This window comes from Micromys minutus, assembly GCF_963924665.1.
Source record: "Micromys minutus genome assembly, chromosome: 1".
Taxonomy (NCBI): domain Eukaryota; kingdom Metazoa; phylum Chordata; class Mammalia; order Rodentia; family Muridae; genus Micromys; species Micromys minutus.
Window position 1 is genome coordinate 79,779,735 of NC_137969.1, and position 22,980 is coordinate 79,802,714.

Consider the following 22,980-nt stretch of genomic DNA (forward strand, 5'->3'; position numbering starts at 1 on the left):
CCTCTCTTCCCCCTCACCCTTTAAACAGAAGCCTCGCATTGATCAACTGCCAAATTGTATCTTAATCTTCATCCAACTTGACCTCTGTGAGGCTCTGAGTTGCAGCCAATCTCTCTTTGCCTGAACTCTCCTTTAGGTAAATGAGTTCAAATACTTCCTGGCTCCCAGGTCTGAACATCTTCAGACCACTAACTCCTCTACGTTGTCATGGAGAGTGAGTAACTCTGAGAGCACTGTGTAAAATGAGAAGCACAGACAAGTCTGAAGTGTGGCAGAAGTGTGACCTGCTTCGGTGGCCACACTTACCTCTGCAGACATGGCTTCACGTGGTAGAAACTCGAAACACTAAACTTCTCAGCTCCCAGACTTACCCCTAGTGTTCAGAATGCATTAAAGATTTTTAAAAGCCAGTGGCTCTTACACTCGCCATTCCTGAAATAATTAGGAAGATCCCTTGTGTCATTTCGCCTTCTCTGCAAATGATATCCCCATAGTCAAAGTAGGTGAGTTTGGTTCTTTCCTGCATGAAAAGAATTAAACAAAAAAGGGGGAGAGAGTTGAACCCTAAAATGTCATAGACCTCTTGTCTAAACAGAAATAAGATTTTAAAACTAAAAATACTTTTCAAGTCACATAAACATAGAAAACATATTCTTTGGTTGCTAGTTATCCGATACAGACATAACACATCAACTTTGAGAAATGAAAGTAACTACAGGCTAGCAAAGACTTTGTAATCGGTCCCTGCACAATAAATAATGCTAACACCTTGTAAATGTTTTGCTGATGACTGAGCAAATGGGCAAATAAGAAAGTGTGTAGCGCTCGCTGGGGCTTGGGCTGTGAAAGCAACCTCAATTCTTCAGAACACTTTCTCTTTGTTTAAGTTAGGTTTCTGAAGTCTTCCACCCATAAAAAAGAAAAAAAGTTGAATTTAACGACATTTCTGTTTTTGCTATGTTTTTATTTAGTCGTTGGTTGGGGCAGGGGAAAATGTCCACCACAAGCCTGAGCTAGAACAGAAGATAGTACCTTGAAGAACTCAATGAGAACATCTTTGTTTTCCATCCAGACGATGTTGGGAAGGTATTTGTCAGGGGTGGGAGGTGGGACCGCCATGGGAAAGTTATTCAAGGCTTTTATTTTTGTAAGAAGTACCTAAAAATGAACATTCAAAATTATGGTGATTGTTTCTGTGATAGAACATGGACATGAAGCCAAAACCAAAGAAACCCAAATAAGTTTCTGTTGTGACTCAGTTTCTCCCCTCATGTATATTAGACTTTTTGTTTCTATTGTCTTCTTCCTGTTTTCACTTATTAACTCAGATCAAACTTGCTGTCTTTATAATTCAATAATGACATTTTACACACGAGTGAGTGCACGCTCACACATGCAAACACACACACACACACACACACACACACACACACACATGCAATTGGTCTCCTCCCTTTACTATGTTACTGTCTCTGTGGATGCCCCAGCCAGGGAACTAGGCAGTAAAAACTCCACCAGTAGATAAAGCAGCAGAAAAATAAATAAATACATCTACTGAGTCCAGAAAGCAAGCCAGAGGAGGATTTCACAGACTTTCACAATCCTGATAGGAACTAAGGAATCTGAAAACTTTCTAGATCTTTCTTTAAGTCTCTTCTAAAGGCCTGACCACACACCCCAACAAGTCCGTCCTGCATCCTTTCGATTAAACTGCCAGGCTGACTTCTTGGCTGCAGCTGGCTTCTGTCCTTTGCCGACAGGTTGTTCTAACTGCTGGAGCAGGGTGATGCGCTGGCTTTGATGGCCACAGACATTACAAACGCTGCAGGGAATTACACAGGACCTGTGGCTACACACGCCCCTCAGCTTTTCTCATTACACCCTGGGGCTATCTGAGCTGATGGAGCCAAACAGGATGGGAACAGCTTTATCACCTTGTTCATCTCGATGCCCTCATGCTTGTCGATGATGCCTCTTGACCAAAGAAAGGTGAGGTTTTTCAGGGCTTTGGCAATCACGTTGCGGATTGTCTGCTTTGTCTTCAGAGCTATGACAACATCACGGCCTTCATGCTCTATGAGTCCTGGGAAAATCAAACTTGATGAGCAACCTATGCAATGGCCATGATAATAACTAATATTGCATATGAATATCCAAAGTATGTGTAGAACAACCTTTTGTTCTAGCTTCACATAGAAGCCATAAGACTGGTAGAATGAATTTGCATCCCCATTATATGGATGAGAAAAATAAAAAAACTAGCTTCCCCCACAGCTAACACATTCTGCCTTATTTCATGGCATCTCCGTCTATGTGTACACCCAAACTCATTTCTCTAGGGTGTGGTTGTGATGTCTCTGCCTCATCCTCTATATATCTTTTGTTGGTTGGATGACAAAAAGACTTTCATCAGAAAGAGCATCTGGACTTAGGTGGGTGGGTCTTGTGAGATTCCCTTTTAATAAATGCAGGAAGTCAGAAATTAGATGCACGCTGTCATCTTTACTGAGCAGAATGTCTGATGTATGTGTGGAAGGCACTTACACCCTTTTTCACTAAGATGAATTGATCGGTACAATAAAGGGTAGCTATGCCTAGAACATAGGTTTCAGTACCAGATCTACCAACACTAGAGATCTGACTGCTACTTCTTAAATCATGTGACCTCAGGCAAGATAACCACACTAAGCACCAGTTTCAAACACTGGTAATGAAGACCATATGAGTAGTGATTATAAGAATTAAATGAGGTGATATATAAAATCACTCTCTGGCTCCTGCTGACTTTCCCATTCTATTGCTACTCAGAAACAGACACTCCATTCATCAGAACAAAACTGAGGAAACTTCATAATACTCCATATCATCTAAGACACAGCATCATGCTACACAGATCCTAGAGCCCTGCACTTTAAGAACATAGAAATAAAAGCCTTTCTGCTACGTAAATGGCAACAATGAGTTTTCGGCTTCTTGAAGCAGCACCAGAATCTTTTGGTTTATCCCGTCCGAGCACAGGCAGCCATTAGACTGCTCTTTCCACGTGATCTGGAAAGCATGTTACCGTACGTCCAAATGTCACTTTACAGTGTGACTATGTGTTGAGGGCCGATGGCTGCGCCCTTACAAGATGGCGCTGGTTTCAGGTGCCATGAATCAGCTAAAGTGTGGTAAATAACCACTGGGCACATGTGCAAAGAGTGGTTCGAGCCAAGTCACCGCCCATCTCAGGGCATCACAATCAGACCACTGGCAGGCAGCCAATCACACAGCGACACACCACCCTTGGGGGTAAAAGTTAGGGTGCCTTTTCCTGCCAGGTGTCTTCCTCTTCAAGATGCAATAAAGGTTTTGCTGCAGAAGGATCCTGGTGTTCCGAGTGCGTTCTTGCTGGCGAGACAGTGGCGCGGAACAACTATGAGTTGAAAGGGACCTTTATTTCTTTTCTAGTGACTTTCATTTATTAATGGTCTATCTTAGGCTGGAGCCATGGCCCGATGCTTTGATGCCCACGAAAACATGGTCATATGAGGCAAGCACACCCAAGATGTACAGCATAAGTTCCCTGAGCTCCTATTCTCTCCTTCAGGCAAAGTAAACTGACTGTAGATGATCAAACAGAAATAGCGTTTTCCACAATACCACACTCCAGGACAGTCTTACCAAAGACCGTCTGAGGGTAGAGTAGGGTTGGAGTCCCTCCTTTCTGGAGTCTGCTGGATAAAAACGAGGCAAAGCAACTTCTTGTCAAAGGTAACAACCTTCATGTACCCGTTCCTAAACATCTTAAGGACTCTGGCCTGGCCATCTAAACACACCCCTGCTTCCAGCCTGCACTCTTAACTATCTTAACAGGCACCCCTGCGTCGAACCTTTCCTACAGGGACAGGACTCCTCCGAGTTCTGCAGGGATGTCCTTTGGTGTGCTCAGACACTCCACCAGAATGCCCATTTTGTTTTGAAGAATCTGTATCTACCCAATACTGAGGTTCCATCTTTGGACCTTACTTGTGGCCAGTAAATACTGGCCAGAAAAAAGGAATGAATGAAACCATAAAGCCAAAGACTTCACACCCTGGGGTGCCCTCTGTGTGGCTCCAGCCCTGACTGAAAAACCAGAGCTCTCCTGCCACATCCCTGTACTTACTCTAAGCAGAGTGTGGAGCTTGTGGTGGGAATAAGTCATCCCCAGAGCAACAGAGCCCCGAGGAACATCTGTCAGGAAAAGGCACCCACAGGGAGACAGGTGTTTGCCACTCAGCGCAAATGACCCAGTCACAAAAGAACAAATGCTCGCTGTAGAGAGTCGAAGAACTTAAATCATGGGGTGTGTACACACATATGAAGGAGAAAATGCCCATGTGTGGTTGGGTTCTCCAGATACTTCTATGGACTGGGGGCACTTTTTCCTTCCCAGATCTTCTCCCTCTATCATGGACTGAATTATAGCCTGTCAATGTCACACGCTGAAACTCAAATCCACGGTGACCATATTTAGAGAAAGGGCCTTTACAGAGGAGATGGGCTTGAATGGTGTCATAAGGGCGGGGCCCCACCTTGTGAGGATGGCCCTCACTAGAGAAGTTGGCACTGGAGTCCCTCTGTGTGTTCAGGGAAAGTCAGATGGGGGCACAATAATCAAGCAGTTATGTTTGCTCAGCAAGAAGCCAACCTGGCCAGCACCATCATCTAGGATTCTGGCTGTCAGAGCTTCAAGAGAACCAAACCAATGGATTATGCAAAACAAAGCAGGAAGCCAGATGATCTGACCACTTACCTAGTTCTCTAATAGCCTCTCGTTTGTTTCTTTCTAAAATGTCATACAATTTCTGTAAGAGATTAAGAAATGGTTCTTGTTACACCAAGTACAATCCTGGCTTTATCACCTGATTAAAAGCTGGAGAAGCAGGAATACACAGGAACTCTCACTGTGATCTAGGGGAGTGTTTGTCTTCTGGGGAGTTTCAGTGAAATACCCTGGGGCTCAAATTGCACTGTGTTGCATGGCTGATATTTTGCATAAATGCTATGCTTTGTTGTGACTGTTATTGGTCAGAAAGGAAGGAAGGAAGGGAGGGAGGGAGGGAGGGAGGGAGGGAGGGAGGAAGGAAGGAAGGAAGGAAGGGAGGGAGGGAGGAAGGAAGGAAGGAAGAGAACATACAAAGGAAGGAACAGTACATGGCACCACACTGCACCACTGAGAATTCTCATAGGCAGACACCAGTTTGGAGCTGTGCAGAGGAAAGAGCTATTTGGGGATCTGTTCTGCAGAGAGCACAGAAACAAATGGAAGGAAGTGAGCAGGCCCTGCCGTGAGCTCATGTTCCCCGAAAGCCACTCCTTAAACAGTTGAGAAAGTAGCTCCACACTGAAGCAAACAGATTGTGTTGTTGCTTTTTGCCAATCACATGACAGATACTGTGGGACGTTTACTATGTCCCAGGAACTTCCTCATAAAGCTCACTCTGACTTCAAGTCTTCCAGAAGAGGGCATCAGATCCCATTACAGATGGTTGTGAGCCACCATGTAGTTGCTGGGAATTGAACTCAGGACCTCAGGAAGAGCAGCCAGTGCTCTTAACCGCTGAATCATCTCTTTAGCCCTCTAGAGCATATTCTTAGCCATGCCAATAACTCTGAGGCAGCACTGAACATTTCTTTGGGTTGTCAGACACTGCACACCACCGGACTACTTATAGGGAACAAGTCTAAAGTCTGCTGTCTAAAGCTTGAGCAAAACAATTTTTTTTTAGTTTTTTTTTTTTTTTCCCTCTCTTTGGGCTTTTTAAATTACATGTAGTAGGGCCCTAGCTTTGAATGTGCAAATGAGATATGTACTTTTATAAAAACAGTTCAATATTAATAAGTCATAGGACTTCTGACACCAATATACTCACATCTAGCCCTTATTGCTAAGCCACTTTCATGCAGAACTGGATTTATATTTACATGGAGACTCTGGGCAGCAGTCGCTCCTGCCTGCTGCTAGGAAGGCAATGTCTGTTACTTCGCTGCAGGTGAACTACCATGGGCCAGTTTCCAGAAGCACCAACTCCCTTCTGAAGAAGCACCTATCTAATGCACATCTCAAAAAAAAGCCATACAAGCCCTTACTGAACTTCTCTGTTTCTTGATTTTTATTTTCTCTAACGTGTAGGGGTGTTTTGTCTGAATGTACGTCTGTACCGTATGCATGCCTGGTGCCTGTGGAGCTAAATGCGGAGCGGGCACACAATCCCCTGAAGCTGGAGTTACAGACAGTTGTAAACTGCCATGTGGGTGCTGATACTTGAACCTGGGTCCCCTGAAAGAACAGCCAATCTCTCCAGCTCCCTGGAGTCTTCCCTCCCCCTCTATTTAAAGTGCCACTGAAGGTTTGTTTTATACCTGCCACTAAGGCAACCGCTTCCAGATCTCTCTACGCTCTCCTAAATCTCTAACTGTTCTCAGCTCACTCCTCAGGCCCTGTTTGTCTTCTCTCTTTTTTTCTTCTAAAATCTTCTCTCCTATGAACTTCTCCGTGTTGCCGGTTTTATTTGGTTTTGTTGTGGGAGGGCTGTAGTGGAGGAAGACCAGGTTTTTATTGTGTGTCCTTGGCTGGCCCGAAGCTCACTATGTAGTCTAGCCTGGCCTAAAACAACTTCAACCTCTCGTCTGTTGAAGTTACAGGCATGAACCACAACACTGACTTCTCTATTGTCTTTCTAAACTAAATCAGCTAGCTTTTCAGTATCCCTTAATTTCGTTCTCCATTTGTAATAATAATCAACAGAATATGATTCTATTGCATGTTGATATTGATCCCATAAAGAAGGTTGATAGCTTCATAATCTCCTTCCTAGCCACAGACCTGAGGCCACTAACAGTCGCTGCTCAAGGCATGCACCACAAGCAGAAGGCATAACTTACAGAGTCCATCAAAACTGCTGCGTTAGGGATTTAATGCCTTAGGATTTAAACTCATTGTTATGTCTAAATCAGAAGTGTTATTTGAGCTGAGAACATGCCTCCCAACTATTACACCATTTAGTTCAGACCTTGATTTACGCTGAAATCAAGAAGCTTTGGGGTGAGAGAGGAGAAAAAGAATGAAAGATAAGAAACAAACACAACATATATGGAATGGGACTTCAAGAGCAGAATTCATACAGGAAATGAAACTTTTAAAATAAGAGGTTCAAGAGACTATTCATTTTCTAAGAACGAAATTATTGCTTGAAGAAAGGCCTTGACACAGTCTCTGATGAAGCCTGAAGGAGCAAGCTGAGTCACACAGGGAACATTTTATTTGTCAAATCTTAGATAGTGACTCGTCTTTGACTCAGTCACCTTTTGTGCCTATCTCACCGCCAGTGACCACAACCATGAACTTCCCCAGGAGGCTCCACCAGGGCCCAGTCAAATATGGCTTTCTTTGGAGTTAATTCTCTTCCTGGTGTTTTTTTGTTTGATTTTAGTTGTTGTTGTTGTTGTTTTCTTTTGTTGTTGTTCTTTTGCCTTGTTTTGTTTCAGATAGAATCTCATACAGCACACCCAAATTCATCCACACACATACAACCATGCACACACACACACACACACACACACACACACACAAAGTTCAGGCTGTTTTCTGAAGCACCTTGTATAACAAATATTAGAACCCATTTAACTACCTAAATCTGTACGTTGGTCAAATGCATGACAAGTTGATCTTACAAGGTATGAATACACGTAAGCAAGGTCATTCCCATCCTCACAAAATGGCCACTGCCTGTTTCTTACCCGGTAGATTGATTCACGCCCAGAAATTTGCCTTACTAGAAGCTTGGCATCTTCCTGACTTTTGACATAGCCTTTTGTGATACTGTACATCAAGCTGAGGCTCTTTTTGATCTGTACGTCGGCCATATTTATTAATATTGGTATTATAATCTGGAAAGACAGGGGCAGGGAAATCATACATTTCGTTAAGTGCTTTCTCTCTTCTAAGGATCTAGTTTAAAATGGTTATGTGTATGCACATAAATAGGGGCCAGTGTGGGTACAGGCTACAAAACAAGGATGGAGACCATAGAAGGGAATAAAAGGCATTGAACAAAGCAGGGAGGGCAGCAGCACATGGGATGTGAAAATGGAAACAAGGCTGGTGCAGGGGAACGGGGTGTGTTACAAGAAGGGGCAGTAGGACGAGAGAAGAAGGGAAGAGAGAATTGATTTAAAAAAATCTATTTCAAATTTCATTTGAAAACCCCATAGTGAAGCCTAATTAGCGTATGTTAATTTATTTTTCAACAAAAGAAAGAAAGAAGGAGGGGAGAGAAAGAGAGAAGAGAGGAAAGGAAAGGAAATAAAAGAAAGAAGAAAAGCATTATCCCCAGCAGAGGTTCTCTTAGTGTCATCTATAGGCCACTGAAAAGATGTCCAGGAATATTCCTGAAATGTAGAGTTGGAGTCTGTCCCAGAAGTACAATGTCAGACACTGTGGGGTGTGATCCAGCAGGGCCTGTTTCCAAAAAGGCCTCTGACTGATTCCACACACACATTTGGGTTTGCAATCACACCCTAAAGATGTTAAAGCTTTGAAACAATGGCTTCATGAAACTCTTAGGCAAATGGATGGATCTAGAAAATATCATTCTGAGTGAGGTAACCTGATCGTGATAAGACGATATTAGCCCAAAAGCTCAGGTTACCCAAGATACAATTCACAGACCTCATGAAGCTCAAGAGGAAGGAAGACCAAAGTGCAGATGATTTAGTCCTTCTTAGAAGGGGGAACAAAAATATTCACAGGAGGAAATATGGAGACAAAGTTTGAAGCAGAGACTGAAGCAAAGGTCATCCAGAGACTGCCCCACCTGGAGATCCAGCCCATATACAGCCACCAAACCCAGACAATATTGGTGAGGCCAAGAAGTACATGCTGACAGGAGCCTGATATAGCTGTTTCCTGAAAGGTTCTGCCAGATCATGACAAATACAGAAGTTGATGCTCACAGCCAGCTGTGAACGGAGAACAGGGTCCCCAATGGAGGAGTTAGAGAAAGAACTCAAGGAGCTGAAGGGGTTTGTAACTCCATTAGAATAACAGCAACCAGAGCTCCCAGGGACTAAACCACTTTCCAAAATGTACACATGGAGAGACCCATGGCTCCAGCTGCATATGTAGCAGATGAGGGCCTTATTGGGCATCAATGGGAAGAGAAGCCTGTGGTCCCCAGTGTAGGGGAATGTCAGGGCAGGGAAGCAGGTGTGGGTGAGGGGGTGGGGGAGCACCATCATAGAAGCAGGGGGAGGGAGGACAGGATAAGGGGATTATGAAGGGGAACCCAGGAAAGGGGATAACATTTGAAATGCAAATAAAATATATCCAATAAAAGAAACCCTGAAAAAAAAAGAAGTTAAAGCTTTATGAATTAATGATTCTGTAGCTTTAGGTCTCTAGAGTGCCCCTGTCCTTCAGTCTCTCTACACTTTAATTTCAGAAAGCAAAAGTTGTGCCCATGAACCCTGAGTAACAGCTGTGAAGAATATTTGGCTCTGTGTACCTTGCAGGCACATTTCATTCAGGTTCTACGTTTATCTACTTTAGGCTGAGGCCAACAAATCAGTGTGGGGCCTGAAGAGAATGAGGTCTCTTATCCCAGCTCTCCAGGCACCAGCTTTGTGACCTTCAGCAGGTCACCTGTGACTCTACTTCCATTTCCTCCTGTACACAATTAGTATATTACGTAAGGCCCGGAAATCCCATGGAGCCACGGCTCCAAAGCACACTGTCAATCACATGGCCAGGAGACTCCCACATCGACCATGCTGGGTCAGAGCACAGTGGTGCCTGGGGAAAGCCCATATGAAGAGAAGAGAACGTAACAAGAAAATAGTATCCTAGTGAGGGATTAAAGGGACAGAGTAAGACTTTATTAGCAAGCCATTTGTGGGTAGAAAGATCTTATTTAGAGAAAATGTTTTCAAAAGCTTCCTGTGTGATACACTGAGCTAAACATTGGCTCCTAAGGCATCTAAAATAAAGATCTCCAATATTCTCACAGTTTTCGATGAAGCAGGTAAGTTTCCTTTCAAAGTCACATTGGGCTGAGTCTAATTTTTAGGGCACCAAACTTTGTGTAGAAGTCACATCTACCTCACAAGGCCATTTTGAGAGCTTACCTGGATAAGTTATATAAAGTGCTTTCCCCAGTTCCTGGCAAAGAGGAAATGCTCAATTTAAAAAATCCAAATATGTAATAATAATATTAATTTCTTAAATACTCTTTATTAAGATTTTGGTGAGGCAGTCTAAGACACAGGGCTAACTCATTGAGAATTAATGAGCACATTCTCAATATATTTGTGTTATTTAACAATCTCCCCTAAAGTTAAACATTCTATTCTAGAGGAAGTTCTATTTAAGACTCAGGAAGTAAACCACTTACAAGAATCAGAAAGTCCCTGAAACTTACAAGGGTCACAAGGCCTATTCCCAAAATTATATAACAGTAAGGAGTGCTAGGAAAAGAAAACCAACCTGTCTCCTCTGACTCACCATATCTCTGTAAGAAACCCTTCACCCATATTCCTTTTAAGTAAACCCCAAAACACTCATAGGTTTGCCAAGGTGAACTTGAAATCACTACTTTGGCCTGTCATTGATTTCTGATCTGAAAGGTACAAACAATTCCTTTTTTAAATCTCTCCCAAAAACATCACACAACTATTTGGCTTACACAAAAATACACTGCCAAGGGGCTGAAGAGGTGGTTCAGCGGTTAAGAGCATTGGCTGCTTTTCCAGCGCTCAATTCCCAGCAATCACATGGTGGCTCACAACCATCTATAATGTAATCTGGTGCCCTCTTCTGGCATGCAGGTGTATATGCAGATAGAACACTCACATTAAATAAATAAAATTTTAAAACAAACAAAGCACCGTTAAAACCTTTTTTATCTTTAAATTTTTTTCATAAAGTATTAATTCTAAAATAATTATCATGCACTGGGCATGGTAGCTCACGCCTTTAATTCAGCACTTGGGAAGCAGAGGCAGTGGAATCTCCAAGTTCAAAGCCAGCCTGGTCTCCAGAGCAAGTTCCAGTACAGTCAGGGCTACACAAAGAAACCATCTCTTGTGCATTTGTGTGCACAAGACATCTACATAAAAAGCGATTGCCCTGATAAAGTTCTTCTGTGCTTTATGTCTAGTAGTTGGGATAATGCAGTAACATCTATGTGAGCTCTTAGCTCAACTCCTAAGGCAAGTACCACAGAATCAAAATTATTCCTTTAAGTGGCTTTTACATATACAACTCTGCAGAGCAATTCTTATGCAGACTAAATGTGCATCACTAATAAATAGAAGGAAAAAAAAAACTAGGCTGATGGAGAAGAGCAGAAAGGATGAGGCATAAAGCTGGGGCCCGGGTCTCTGCTCCTGTCTGCAGTGACTGGAAAACCCTCTGTGAAGGCAAGATGTTAGCAATGGCAAGAGAGGGTGTGAGGCCTTCTGGAAGAAGCAACTCCCCCCCGCCCCCATGTCTTCAAAGCAGGGAAGCTTAGTAAATCACTTAGTACACCATGCAGGAAAACAGCATCTTCGCATAAGAAACCTTACCTTGAAGATGGGGAGAAACCTAATCACTCTTAAATAGCCTATCACTACCGTAATCTGAATGAGAAGCAAGCTGTCTGGTCTCAGCTTGACGAAATACAAGCACAATATATCAACGATTCCGATGACTATGATGAAAAAGTCCAAAGTATTCCAATTCTGAAGAAAATATTTCCTTTTTAAAATTAGTATCTGTTTAAAAAAACAAATAGAATATTTATTTCTCTATCACAACTAGATATTGACATAGGGGAGAGGGAAAAACTTCAAATTTTAAGTCAACTAGAAATGAGCTGTTTTCTAAATGTTACTTTCTTTGTGTGTGCATGTGTGTTCACCTGAGTGTGTGTTTGTGTGTACCATGTCTGTCCAGGTGCCCAGAGAACTAGAAGAGAGCATCAGATGTACTGGATCTGGAGTTACAGTTAGAAGTAAGTGTGAGTCACTCAATGTGGATTCTGGGAACTGAACCTGGACCTTCTGCAAGAGTAGTACCCAGTCTTAACCACTGAGCCACCTCTCCAGCCCCATGAGTTGTATTCTAAAAGCTGAATTTCAAGCTACTTGTCTGGAATTCTCCTAAACTACTATTTTTATACGTCAAAATGTTTAATGTGATTCAAAAAATGCAAGAGTAATAAGCAAGCTTGCTGGAAGACTATAAGGACGCGTGGTAAACTATGGTCGCTGAGCTATCTGCTCGGACATGTGGCTCTTCGGCCAGTTCATCTGCATTTGTTCATACAACGTATTATGGAAATGTTCTGCATTATTTCAGGAAGAAATTAAGGGAGGCATCTATGTCTGAAATTTTCAGGGTTGTTGTCCACCTAATCCTTGGGAGTCTCTCTACTTTTATGAGACTTAGCTGATGCCCAAGGCTCAGACTAGGAGTGTTAACACTCCAGGATCCTGTCAGGTGTAATAACAAATAGCTTCTAGTATCAAGTATAATAAAGTATCAAAAGTAGATTCGAAATATCTGAACTATTCTTTTTCTACAACATATTCCTATTTCCCACAGTACCTTCAGTGCTGATTCTAATGTGTATAAAAACATGAAATAGTAGTTTATGGATATCAGTGCCGATACATTTAACTCTCTTGCAACTGGCCACAAATGCATTATCATAGGGAAAATATACATCACTGTTACAACATGTGTTGCATATTCAAATTCTTCTGAAGTTATAATGTGATAGACAAAAATCAGAAATTTATTATTCCTGGAAAAAAAAGAGACCAAAATCAAATATCAGATCATTTAAAAGTATAACCAGTAAGCAGGGAAATCCAATATCTGTCTAAACAAATGAAACTAGGAATGATATGAAGAAGATAAGCTAAAGTAGCAAACATTCAGCAGGGTGAGCTAGTGCATCCCTTTAGTCCCAGCACTCAGGAGGCAGAGGCGCTCGCTCAGATCACTGGGCTCAAGTCCAACCTGGTCTGTACCATGAGTTCCCAGGCAGCCAGGGCGACCCAGAATAACCCTGTCTCAAAATAACTGACACAATACCATCAACAGGCAGACTTTATATAGACATTATAATAGAGGAGCACAAGAGGATGGCTCCATTAATGTATATAATAAATCAAAAGCAACAGATGCACTTAGGGGAGAGTGTGTTATTCGTCCGCATTGTTTAAAAATTTTAAATAGGAAAGATATTCAATATTTATCATATTCATTTCTTACAACTTTCTAATCCAATGGAAACAGAACTGAGCAAAGGAGGTTCCCTGATATGAACGCTATGTTACTTGGCCAACTTGACTGGGTTAAGAAACGCCTTGTATGTGGGATTCCCTACTTATGAGCTGTTGCCCAGGTAGCTCTCAGAGGCTTCCAAAACAGGCTACTGCCATTGCTCTTGCTTACCCAGTAGAAGTAGATATTCTAAGTCCTTATCGCCGAAGACAACACACCGAGGAAAGAAGCTGAGCCTGAACTGGAAGCTTCCTCCCTGCTGACTCACATTCATAGTGGTGGAAGGCGCTATCTACACAGGCTGTCAACAGAGGCACATCATCAACCACCACAGTCAGCTGAGACTGTGAACGTTCCAGTGCTCTACTGCCTGCCAAGATATGCCCACTGGTTCACTATTGGCATAAATGTTCTGAAAGAAACAACCACAGCTCAAGGATATCTAAGGCACACTCCCCTGGGTGGATGGAATATATGTCTGCCACAGTAGAGTCCGGCCAAAAGCTCATGGCTGAGGAGTGCGCAGTCCTTGTGGTGGAATTGCTGCTGAAGCTTTGTCAAATGGACAGTAAATCTGACTTCCAGATATAGGGGTGTGTGTATGTATACCCATAGGCGCTCAGCGTCCATCAGAGGAACAGCGGGCCACAGGTAAAGCAGGGACTCATAACTGGTCACAATGATGAGATTAAGGCACTGCTGAGTGTTTGCACCAAACAGGAAATTTATGTCACTGCCTCTGAGGCCCAGCAAGCATCTTGGAAGAAGGGTGCAAAGATTGTGGGAACCAAAGGAAGAAGAATGTGGTAGAAAGTTATCTTCAGGATATGATGTGGCTGTTGCAATCATAAACACAGAATAGGTGTGAGTGCAGGAAGGGGGGGAAAGAAGGGAAGGAGGAAGGGGAGGGAGGGAGAGACGGACGGACAGACGAACGAACAGTCATCTCTACCTAGGTCTGAGTAAGTAGACTTATTCTCCCAGTGCCATTTCCCCTCTGTCATGGTGACCTATGCTTCCTCAAACTTTGACCCAAAATTATTCTTCTTGAGTTGCATTATGTCAAGCATCCCCTCACAGAGACGAGAAGAGACATGTGCCCCTGAACATGTGTCAGGATGCCAGGAGTTTAACTTCTTTATGTTTTCTTTCAATGTATGCAGTGGAAGAAAGCAAAAACTATTCCTGGTATGTTCTCGCTTTGACATTTACTGTTGGAGGGGAAAAGGTTGTTTTCCTGTTCTAAAAATCATATATAAGTTCACAGTGTATATAGAAAAGAGAAGAATCTATCCAAGCTAAGCAAAATGTGTATTTTATAATATTTTGGAAAATCGGTGGTAGGCATTTTTAAGGTAGTATTAATGATTCCTTAATTTTAGACATTAGTACTATATTATTAAAACAGACTATACTATTCCACAAATAAAGTTATACAGAGCTACATTTGGCCCATTGTGGACGTGGCACACCCTTGCTCAGTCCTCTAACCAGATGAATACTACAAGCAACATGGTATGTAAGCTAGCCCTAAGATGCTATCATTTTCTTTAACAAGGGTATTGATGAAGTTGCTAAGACAGAATAGAAAAGGCAAACACACTGTTCAGTCAACACTCAACCTGTAAATATTCGATATAAAATTTGTTCGAAGGGAGGGGTAATCTAAAGTGTTGAGATGATGATATTCTGTGTATACCACTATTAAAGATTTATAATACTTACCCAGGTACAGTAAAAAGTACCCTTTCTTTGTGATATTCCAAGTAAGTTAACATGTTTTTAAACTTTATAAGCCAACTTCTAGCTCTCACATAAGTTGAAACATCAGAAATACTCATGAATCTAAGAAGAATGAACATACATATTATTAAAAATAATGTCTCGGTTGGGACAAAAAAATATGCTTGCTCAGCCCTTAGCTCCTGCACCTATTCGCCTGTTGAGTACGGTCACATTTCAGTGACAATGTAAGTCTGAAACCCCTGTGTCCTAGTTCCTAGATCTATCTTGACCTGAGATACAACCTAATTAAAGCCTCTCCAAGACTGTCCCCTTTGGAGTTCTGGAATTAAGCTTCTTTTTGTTTCATGTTGCCCAACCCAAAAGGCAACTAACTGAATGTCCCCACTTTTCCAAATGCAATCCCTGGGCCAATGATAGGTCTCCCTCAGAGCTCACCATACTGTTGAAATAGTAATGTCCCCGGCTGGTAGCATTACAACTGCCTCCCAGGTTTGTCTCAGAGTGTCCATTCACCAGTGCTTGTCAGGATGGTGACCAGATATTAATACATCCCTAAGACACTGAACCTTTCCCACCAGACTGCACTGTATCTAACAATAGCATCATTTAGGCCAAGAGCTCACTCCATACCCAGAGAACAGTCTATGAACAAGATTTAGGCTTCTGTACCTTTTCCAATAACGTGAGTATGATATAGAAGCAAAATAATTCTAAGAGCAATTAAATCCATGTAGGTTCTCATCCACGGATTCCCCTGTCTCTTACTTAAGCTCGAGTCATCTCCAAAGTTATAAAAATAATGAAGGCAGGAGGCAGGACAGAGAGAGCCATTCGAACAAGACAAATAGAGGGTAGGGATACAGACAGTGATGAGAGTTTGCCCAGATGTTCAAGGCCCTGGGTTCAAGACCCAGCATAAAAAAGGGGGAGGGAGAGAGGAATGGACAGAGGAAGGTAGGGAGGGGCAGAGGGAGGGAAGGTGTAAAGAAGAAGGGAAGGAAAAGAAGCAGGAGGGAGAAGTAGAAAAATTGTGTTTGGATAGATGAATGGATGGGCAGGTGAACAGAAGTTCAAACAGAAGGACACAGCAGAAATGACAGACTGGTTAATCCAGATATTCAGTTCTCAATTTGTCCATACTGACATTCATTCCATTTGGGAAACATCAATTAAAGAAGTGTCTCACTTACTTTCCGTGGATGGGGCAGTAGCTTTTGGTGGCACCGATTAGTATCCGGGCGGCCTCCACTCCAAGGATGCCGTCGTTACACTGCTTCTCAAAGCTACTCTAAAACACGTTTTCTCTTTTAACACTTTGTATTTATACACATTAACACATATTTATATATTTACATTTAGATAGAGATTACAAAGGATCAAGACAAATGGAATGGCCGAGAGCTAGGCTCACGCCTATAATCCCAGCACTTGGGAGGCAGGAGGATTGTCACGAGTTCTAGGCCTGCCTGGGCTGCCTCAAAAGAAAAAAAAAAACCAAAGCTTACATATAACTTAGGCTTCTTTTTACTTAGTTATTTTCACATTTATTCATTGTTTGTGTGAGCACAAGGAGGTCAGAGGACAACTGTGGGAATTGGTTCTCTCTTTCCACTACGTGAACCAGGAACAAGAACTCAGGTCTCCCAGCTAAGTGACAAGTGCTGGTAGTACCCACTGAGCAGCTAGCTTGCCAGCGCCCATCCCGGTCAAAACAGTGAGCTCGGATTCAGTAAGAGACACTGTCTCTGGGGCTGGAGAGATGGCTCAGAGGTTAAGAGCACTGTCTACTCTTCCAGAGGTCCCGAGTTCAATTCCCAGCAACTACATGGTGGCTCACAACCATCTGTAATGGGATCTGATGCCCTATTCTGGTGTGTCAAACACAGTGTGCTCACATATATAAAATAAACAAATCTTAAAAAAAAAAAAAAAAAAGGAGAGAGAGAGACACTGTCTCTAAAAGGTTGAAGAGCAACTGAAAAAGACGACCATTATCAACTTCTGGCCTACACACACACACACACAGACACAGACACACACACACAAACACGCACACACACACACACACGCACACACTCAAATAAATAAATACATTTCTGTAGCTCAAACACTAATTGTGTCAATAGACTATATAAGGAAACAAAAGGGTTTTCTAATCCCCTCAAACCAGTAAAGATTAAAGGCATGTAAGACAGAAAATATATAATTAAGATCATTTAAATAATACCAACCATTTGTATTATGGCTACATGCAATCTGGCCTCTTCTATTAAAACATCATCGGTTGGGGACTCCTCTTTTGGACCATGGGGGGTATGGGAAACATGGAAAGTGTGACTCTGTTTTAAAATCTGAAGAAACAAAGTCCAAAATAAGTAAAACTGGTAAAGATGGGGCAAACACTGTACTTAGCAAAATGTTCAGGAACCACTGCGGTGGTGAGCTGTGTGTAACTTGGGTCATGTGCTTCTCTGAGAGACTGTTGTTTTCAGTATTCCACGTGTCGTCCAGACCCATCCGTACTCCACTACTCTATACAGTGGCCTGTGTTTTCTGCTTTTTATAACACACAGGGAAGTTCTCTCAGGAGCTCAACCTGTTGGAAGTATCATCTTGGCCAAAATCATTGTTTGCAATTCATTTTAAGGAAGATCTACTCTCCTTGGATCTAATAGAAAGGCCAATCAGGCAACGTGTGTGTGTGTGTGTGTGTGTGTGTGTGCTCATATATGTGGAGGCTAGAGCTCAACCTCAGATGTCCTTCCTCAGAATAGCCATTCAACTTCTTTAAGTTTTTTTTCTTTTCAAGAGAATTTTTACCAATTAAATTTGTTCTTGACAATAATACATTCACCTCTTGAGGCAGAGTCTATCTATCAATGTAAACAGGAACTCACAGACTAGGCTAGGTGGCTGTCCTGTGAAGCCCAGAGCATGCACTGTCACATCAGGCTTCTCTGTGGTCTGAGAATCAAACTCAGGTCCTGATGCTTGTGGTACGAGCACTCTATCCACTGAGCTCTTGCCCCAGTCCCAGAATCATGCTCTTAACATTGAGTCATAACAGACAGGAAGACCCGGAGAGAGAGCGTGAGACTGTCAACTCACAGAACTGTATTCAATCTTTGCCTTTTCTTCTACCACATTCCAGTTAACGTTTGTCAAAATTTTTTCTGTCTTAAATAAAGTTATTGTATTCTGTATAATCTCCTGTATGTGTTCTATGGCATTTTGAACAGCCATTTGTCTTGGGAGGGAGAGAGCACACAAACCTGTGGGTTGTTTAAAAAAATAATAATAATGAAGGCTTTAGCAGAGTACCCACCTCAGCTTCTGCCCTGTCCCCTCAACCCTGTGCTACCAGTGGTCTTATTCTGGATTTCCTACCTGACATGTTTATTATTTTACTGTTCCTATGTACTGCATTATAAAATGTTTTAAATTCCTCTTAGACATTATTAAATGTTCCCATCTATGATTTTATCCTATGTATATGTTTGTCTGCAGATTCAATTCTTCTGGAGTTAAGCAGCTATAGCAGAACTTGTGCAGTATCTCCCAATACCATTCTCCCCTTTATTTTTCTGCTGATAGAATCCCTGACACTGACTAAAAACCTGCCAGACTGTTGTTACTCCTGCGCCTCACGTAATTAGGCTCCAGCCGCTGGAGTGTGCCCAGAGATAAGTCTGTCCTCAAAGGCTGCCTGCCCTTCAGTCCCCACATCCCGTTACTCTAGATCTTTTGGTAGAAGGAGAGCCCTGTCTTTTTTTTTTTTTTTTTAAGTCTCTATCTACTAGATTTCTACTAAATTACATGAACCAATATTACAATTAATGAATAATCTATATACAATCCACTAATGAAAATAAGTCATTTCTAAGCCAATTCCTGACATCTCTAAGAAATGTCTATGCACCCCTCCATTAATACTCCAGTAAACCTCTGAATAATACATATACTTTACCTAATGTCTTGGCCGACCGGAGCATCATATGTGAATTTATTCCTGTTGTCAATAATGATAGTGCTTGTATGTAGAATATAAACTACAAACAAAACATATGATATTACAACCAAAATATCAAGTACTCTTTCCAGGGAAGAACAATGTTCATTTAGCCACCTGCAAAATTCTAACTCAATCCATATTACTAAATTCTGTATCTAATAAGCTAAAGTAATGGGGTGCTTTTGTGGACACTGTTTGGTCATAGTTCTGGGGCAAAAATTAGCCTTCCGTTTGAAAGGAGAGAAAAAAGAAAAACAATGCATGATCTAGAAAAAGGACGATAGTCAGCAGGGTTGCGGCCACCTGTATGGTGGGGGAAAAAATGCACAGCAACCAAACAAAAGACAAACACATCTGTCGGCTTTGACTTTGTCATCTATTATCCGTGAGCCCTGGAGCCAGATAACCCTATGAGCACAGGACTCTTCACTAGGAAATAAAGTTGATAACGATATCTCCTCCAAAACATTTTTCCCAAACTGATGAAACATCTGAGGTGCCTGTCAAACACTCTGACTCCCAGGCCCCGGCCCAGACATTGTGACTCTAGGCTTAGAGTGCAACCCAGGGAAGCCCTAATACCATGTGGACAGAGGAAACACTGTAAAGATGATAAACAGTTCACTCTAGGCCAATCCATTGCACAGAGGAGGACCCAGAAGGATGAGTTTTTGCTTATTATACTTTGCCTTTGGGACACAGAAGAACCTTTAATATCTTTGTGAAACCACAGACTTTCTTCAACACCAAATTAATTCCCAGACCAACACCACTGATCAAAGTCTTACAAAAGATGGAGTGGAGGGGGACGTATGTGTACTCTGTGGGCCTCGGGCAGCAATCAGACATCAGGGACTGTGGATTCTTCCAGATCCCTCAGCAGATGAGAAGGTGGCTTTTGTGGTGGTTTGCTTCCTCCAAGAAAAATCTGAGGTGTATATTATGGGTAGATTGTAGAAAGTTGTTCCTGGAGGTTTCTAAGAACTTTTCTCCTTCATTCCACACTGTCATATATACTGAGGTCCAGAGACTAGGGGTCTGGTAATATATTTGCTTAGTGTGCACGAGGCTCCAGGTTTGAGCCACAGCACTGCAGAAGCCAATGAACAAGCAATAAAGTGTTCTCAGGCAGCCAGCACGCATCTGGGGTGTCTGCTACAGCACTATATCACCAGACTGCTAGAACCGTCTACTCTTCCAAGAGTCGGAAAAAGGAAGGAAGCCAAGAATTGTTTTCCACTGCAGATCACAAGGTCTTCAGCCAGACTTGTTCTGTTTTGATTTGGTTTTGTTTTGACACGGTCTCTCTACCAGGCTATGGCTGTCATGGAGCTTGCTATGTAAACCAGCCTAGCCTGGAGCTCACAGAGATCTGCCTGTCTCTGATTCCCAAGTGCTGGGATCAGAGGTGTGTACCACCATACCTGCTTACAGTTAAACGTTTTGCAATGAGTCTGCAGACTAAAGGACATCGTTTATGCAACAATGTATGGGCTCCTGCTTCCCTTGGTATGCTTAACTAGCTCCCCGGGGTTTGTTCTAGCAGCTACACAGAGATTTGAATGTTCTCAGTGAAGGCATTTTAGTATCACACTTTCTGAGAGCTATTGGGGGAAAACTGGCATTTGCGTGTCAGTAAAACTTACGTGGCATTTATTAGGCGTCAGCTGTTTTACAGAGCATCGTCTCAACCCTCAATTAGAACCTGAGGCTCAGTGAGGTCGGGGTTGAAAATCAAGTCTCCAAGTAGCCCTAATAATAATTACTATGTGGACAATGGCCCCTTGTCACTGTCAACATAAACATTTTTCTGACAATGTCCTTATGTAATGAAAAAAATGTATTTTTTAATCTAACTCAAAATTGGTTAATTTTAAGATTAGGTATAATATGCTACAACTAAGTAATAGTGAGTAAATAAAAATAATCATAACACGTGATTATTTTCCATACCATATGTGGCGCTGCTAATTTAAATTCAGAAAAATTGTAGATATCAGGAGCCAGGAGTAAGCTAAAAACGCCTCTGATTCCAGACCACGCAATAACGACTCCCCATCGCCAGTCATACTCATAACTTGAATGCATCAAAATAGGGCTTACTAAAATGATAGTAAGCAGCCTGTGGGCAGGAAAGAAGTATAAACAAACGTACTCCATACAGGAATGTCATTCGTGGTTAAAATCACTGCTAAATGTCATTTAAAAGTTTCCAGGAATGAGAAAATAGCACTGTTATCAATAAGCCACTGAGCTAACTTCAGCTTTGTGTATATTATAGGTTATGCACAGTGGGAGAAACCCCACACACTTACAGGGATTTATCACTAATATTAGGATGTATAATTTACAGTTGGGAAGTAAGTTCCTATATGGACATCTCTTCAGAGTATATTTACAAGTTTATCTATTCTGTGCCAAATAATAATGGCTGAGAAACTGAAACTGGAAGAGAGGCTGACCAGACCGAAAAAATACAAAATTAGTATAGACATGTTAGTAAGCTTAACCAAACAAAAAATTTCTTTAGCTCCTACAAGAATCACACACTGGGTCTGGGGGAATGGTTCAGTGGTGAGATTACCTGCCAAATAAGTATGAGAACTGGAGTTCAGATGCCCTAAAATCAGGTAAATGTCTGGTGGGTGTGGTGGGCCACCAGTAATTCCAGCCTCGGGAGACAGAGACAGGAAATTCCCAAGGTAAGCTGTGGGAATGGCTGTACCAGTGAGCCCTGGCCTTCATTCAAAGACCGCTTCAGTGAGCAAGGTGGAAGGGCACTCAGATGAGTCTCAAAATCAACCTCAGCCCTCCCACACATGTGTGTGTGCAATGTATACCCCATACCCATACACCCACACACATGTAAAACATACGTACATACATACATACATACATACATACACACACACATATATATAACATACATATGTGTACTACACACATACACACACACACATACACACACACACACACACACACACACACACACACACACACACACACGAGGGGCCAGAAAACAATTCTATATTTACTTCAATATGTTTCTGTTTATTTTAAGGTCAGTTTTCAATAGGATCTTATGACAAAATTCAGACTCTAACTTTTTTTTTCATTATTTAATATTTGTATGGATGCTTTGCCTGCATGTATGTCTGTGTATCATATGCATTCTCAGTGACCTCAGAGGCCAGGAAAGGTGTTGGATTTCCTGGAACTGGAGTTACTGTCTGTTATGAGTTGTCTTATAGGTACTGGGAAATATATCCAGGTCCTCTGGAAGAGCAGCCAATGCTCTGCACCCGAAGACCATCCCCCCAGCCCCTCAGAATTTGTCTTCAGGAGATCTGTACCAGCAGAATGTATATATTGTGTTTCAGATGATCTGTGACAAATGAGCCTTCAGCAAAATAAAATCAAACATACACAAACACACACACAGAGAGAGAGAGAAAGAGAGAGAGAATTGGGGGACTGAATATATGCATGCACATATACACAAAAAATAACCTACGCCCAGCAAAAGAAACTTTACCTTACAAAATTCACTGTTACAAATAAAGTCACAGTGAAAACCAGGGAGTGAAATCTGAAATACTTAATTTCTCCACAGCCAATAACAATGCCAAAGAAAGCATATATTAAGTGTTCATATACAGATGAACACATTATTAAGAACCTAGGAAGGAGGAAAAGGAAAGATATTTTAATCAATGCACTTTTAAGATGTATTCTTTTTCACACAAAAGCACCCATTCTGTGCCTGTGGCTGTTATCTCAGTGGAAGCCGTGGCCTCCCTAATAGTTAGAGTCGTTGTGAAAAGGGTCGGGCTAAGACACTGGGTCGTTATCTTTATTATACCAAAACCCATGGGACGCCTCTTGAAACACAACAGAAAGAGCAAAGCAGAGAAATAAAGCCCCC

At 42.0% G+C, this 22,980-nt stretch overlaps 1 protein-coding gene across 1 annotated transcript in view; it reads right to left on the reverse strand.

The window, feature by feature from the left end:
* SLC9C2 (solute carrier family 9 member C2 (putative)) overlaps positions 1–22,980 on the reverse strand; it is a gene marked incomplete at both ends in the record, with an annotated part of 62,825 nt that overhangs the window by 13,155 nt on the left and 26,690 nt on the right. Inside the window, 14 exons of the mRNA XM_080931825.1 lie at positions 422–520; positions 1,033–1,158; positions 1,935–2,083; positions 4,778–4,829; positions 7,765–7,914; positions 11,590–11,778; positions 12,614–12,812; positions 15,023–15,142; positions 16,234–16,331; positions 17,275–17,382; positions 18,152–18,315; positions 19,011–19,092; positions 21,009–21,177; positions 22,591–22,734. Coding sequence (XP_080787951.1) covers positions 422–520; positions 1,033–1,158; positions 1,935–2,083; positions 4,778–4,829; positions 7,765–7,914; positions 11,590–11,778; positions 12,614–12,812; positions 15,023–15,142; positions 16,234–16,331; positions 17,275–17,382; positions 18,152–18,315; positions 19,011–19,092; positions 21,009–21,177; positions 22,591–22,734 — 1,849 coding nt within the window. The remainder of the gene's footprint in view (positions 1–421; positions 521–1,032; positions 1,159–1,934; positions 2,084–4,777; positions 4,830–7,764; positions 7,915–11,589; positions 11,779–12,613; positions 12,813–15,022; positions 15,143–16,233; positions 16,332–17,274; positions 17,383–18,151; positions 18,316–19,010; positions 19,093–21,008; positions 21,178–22,590; positions 22,735–22,980) is intronic.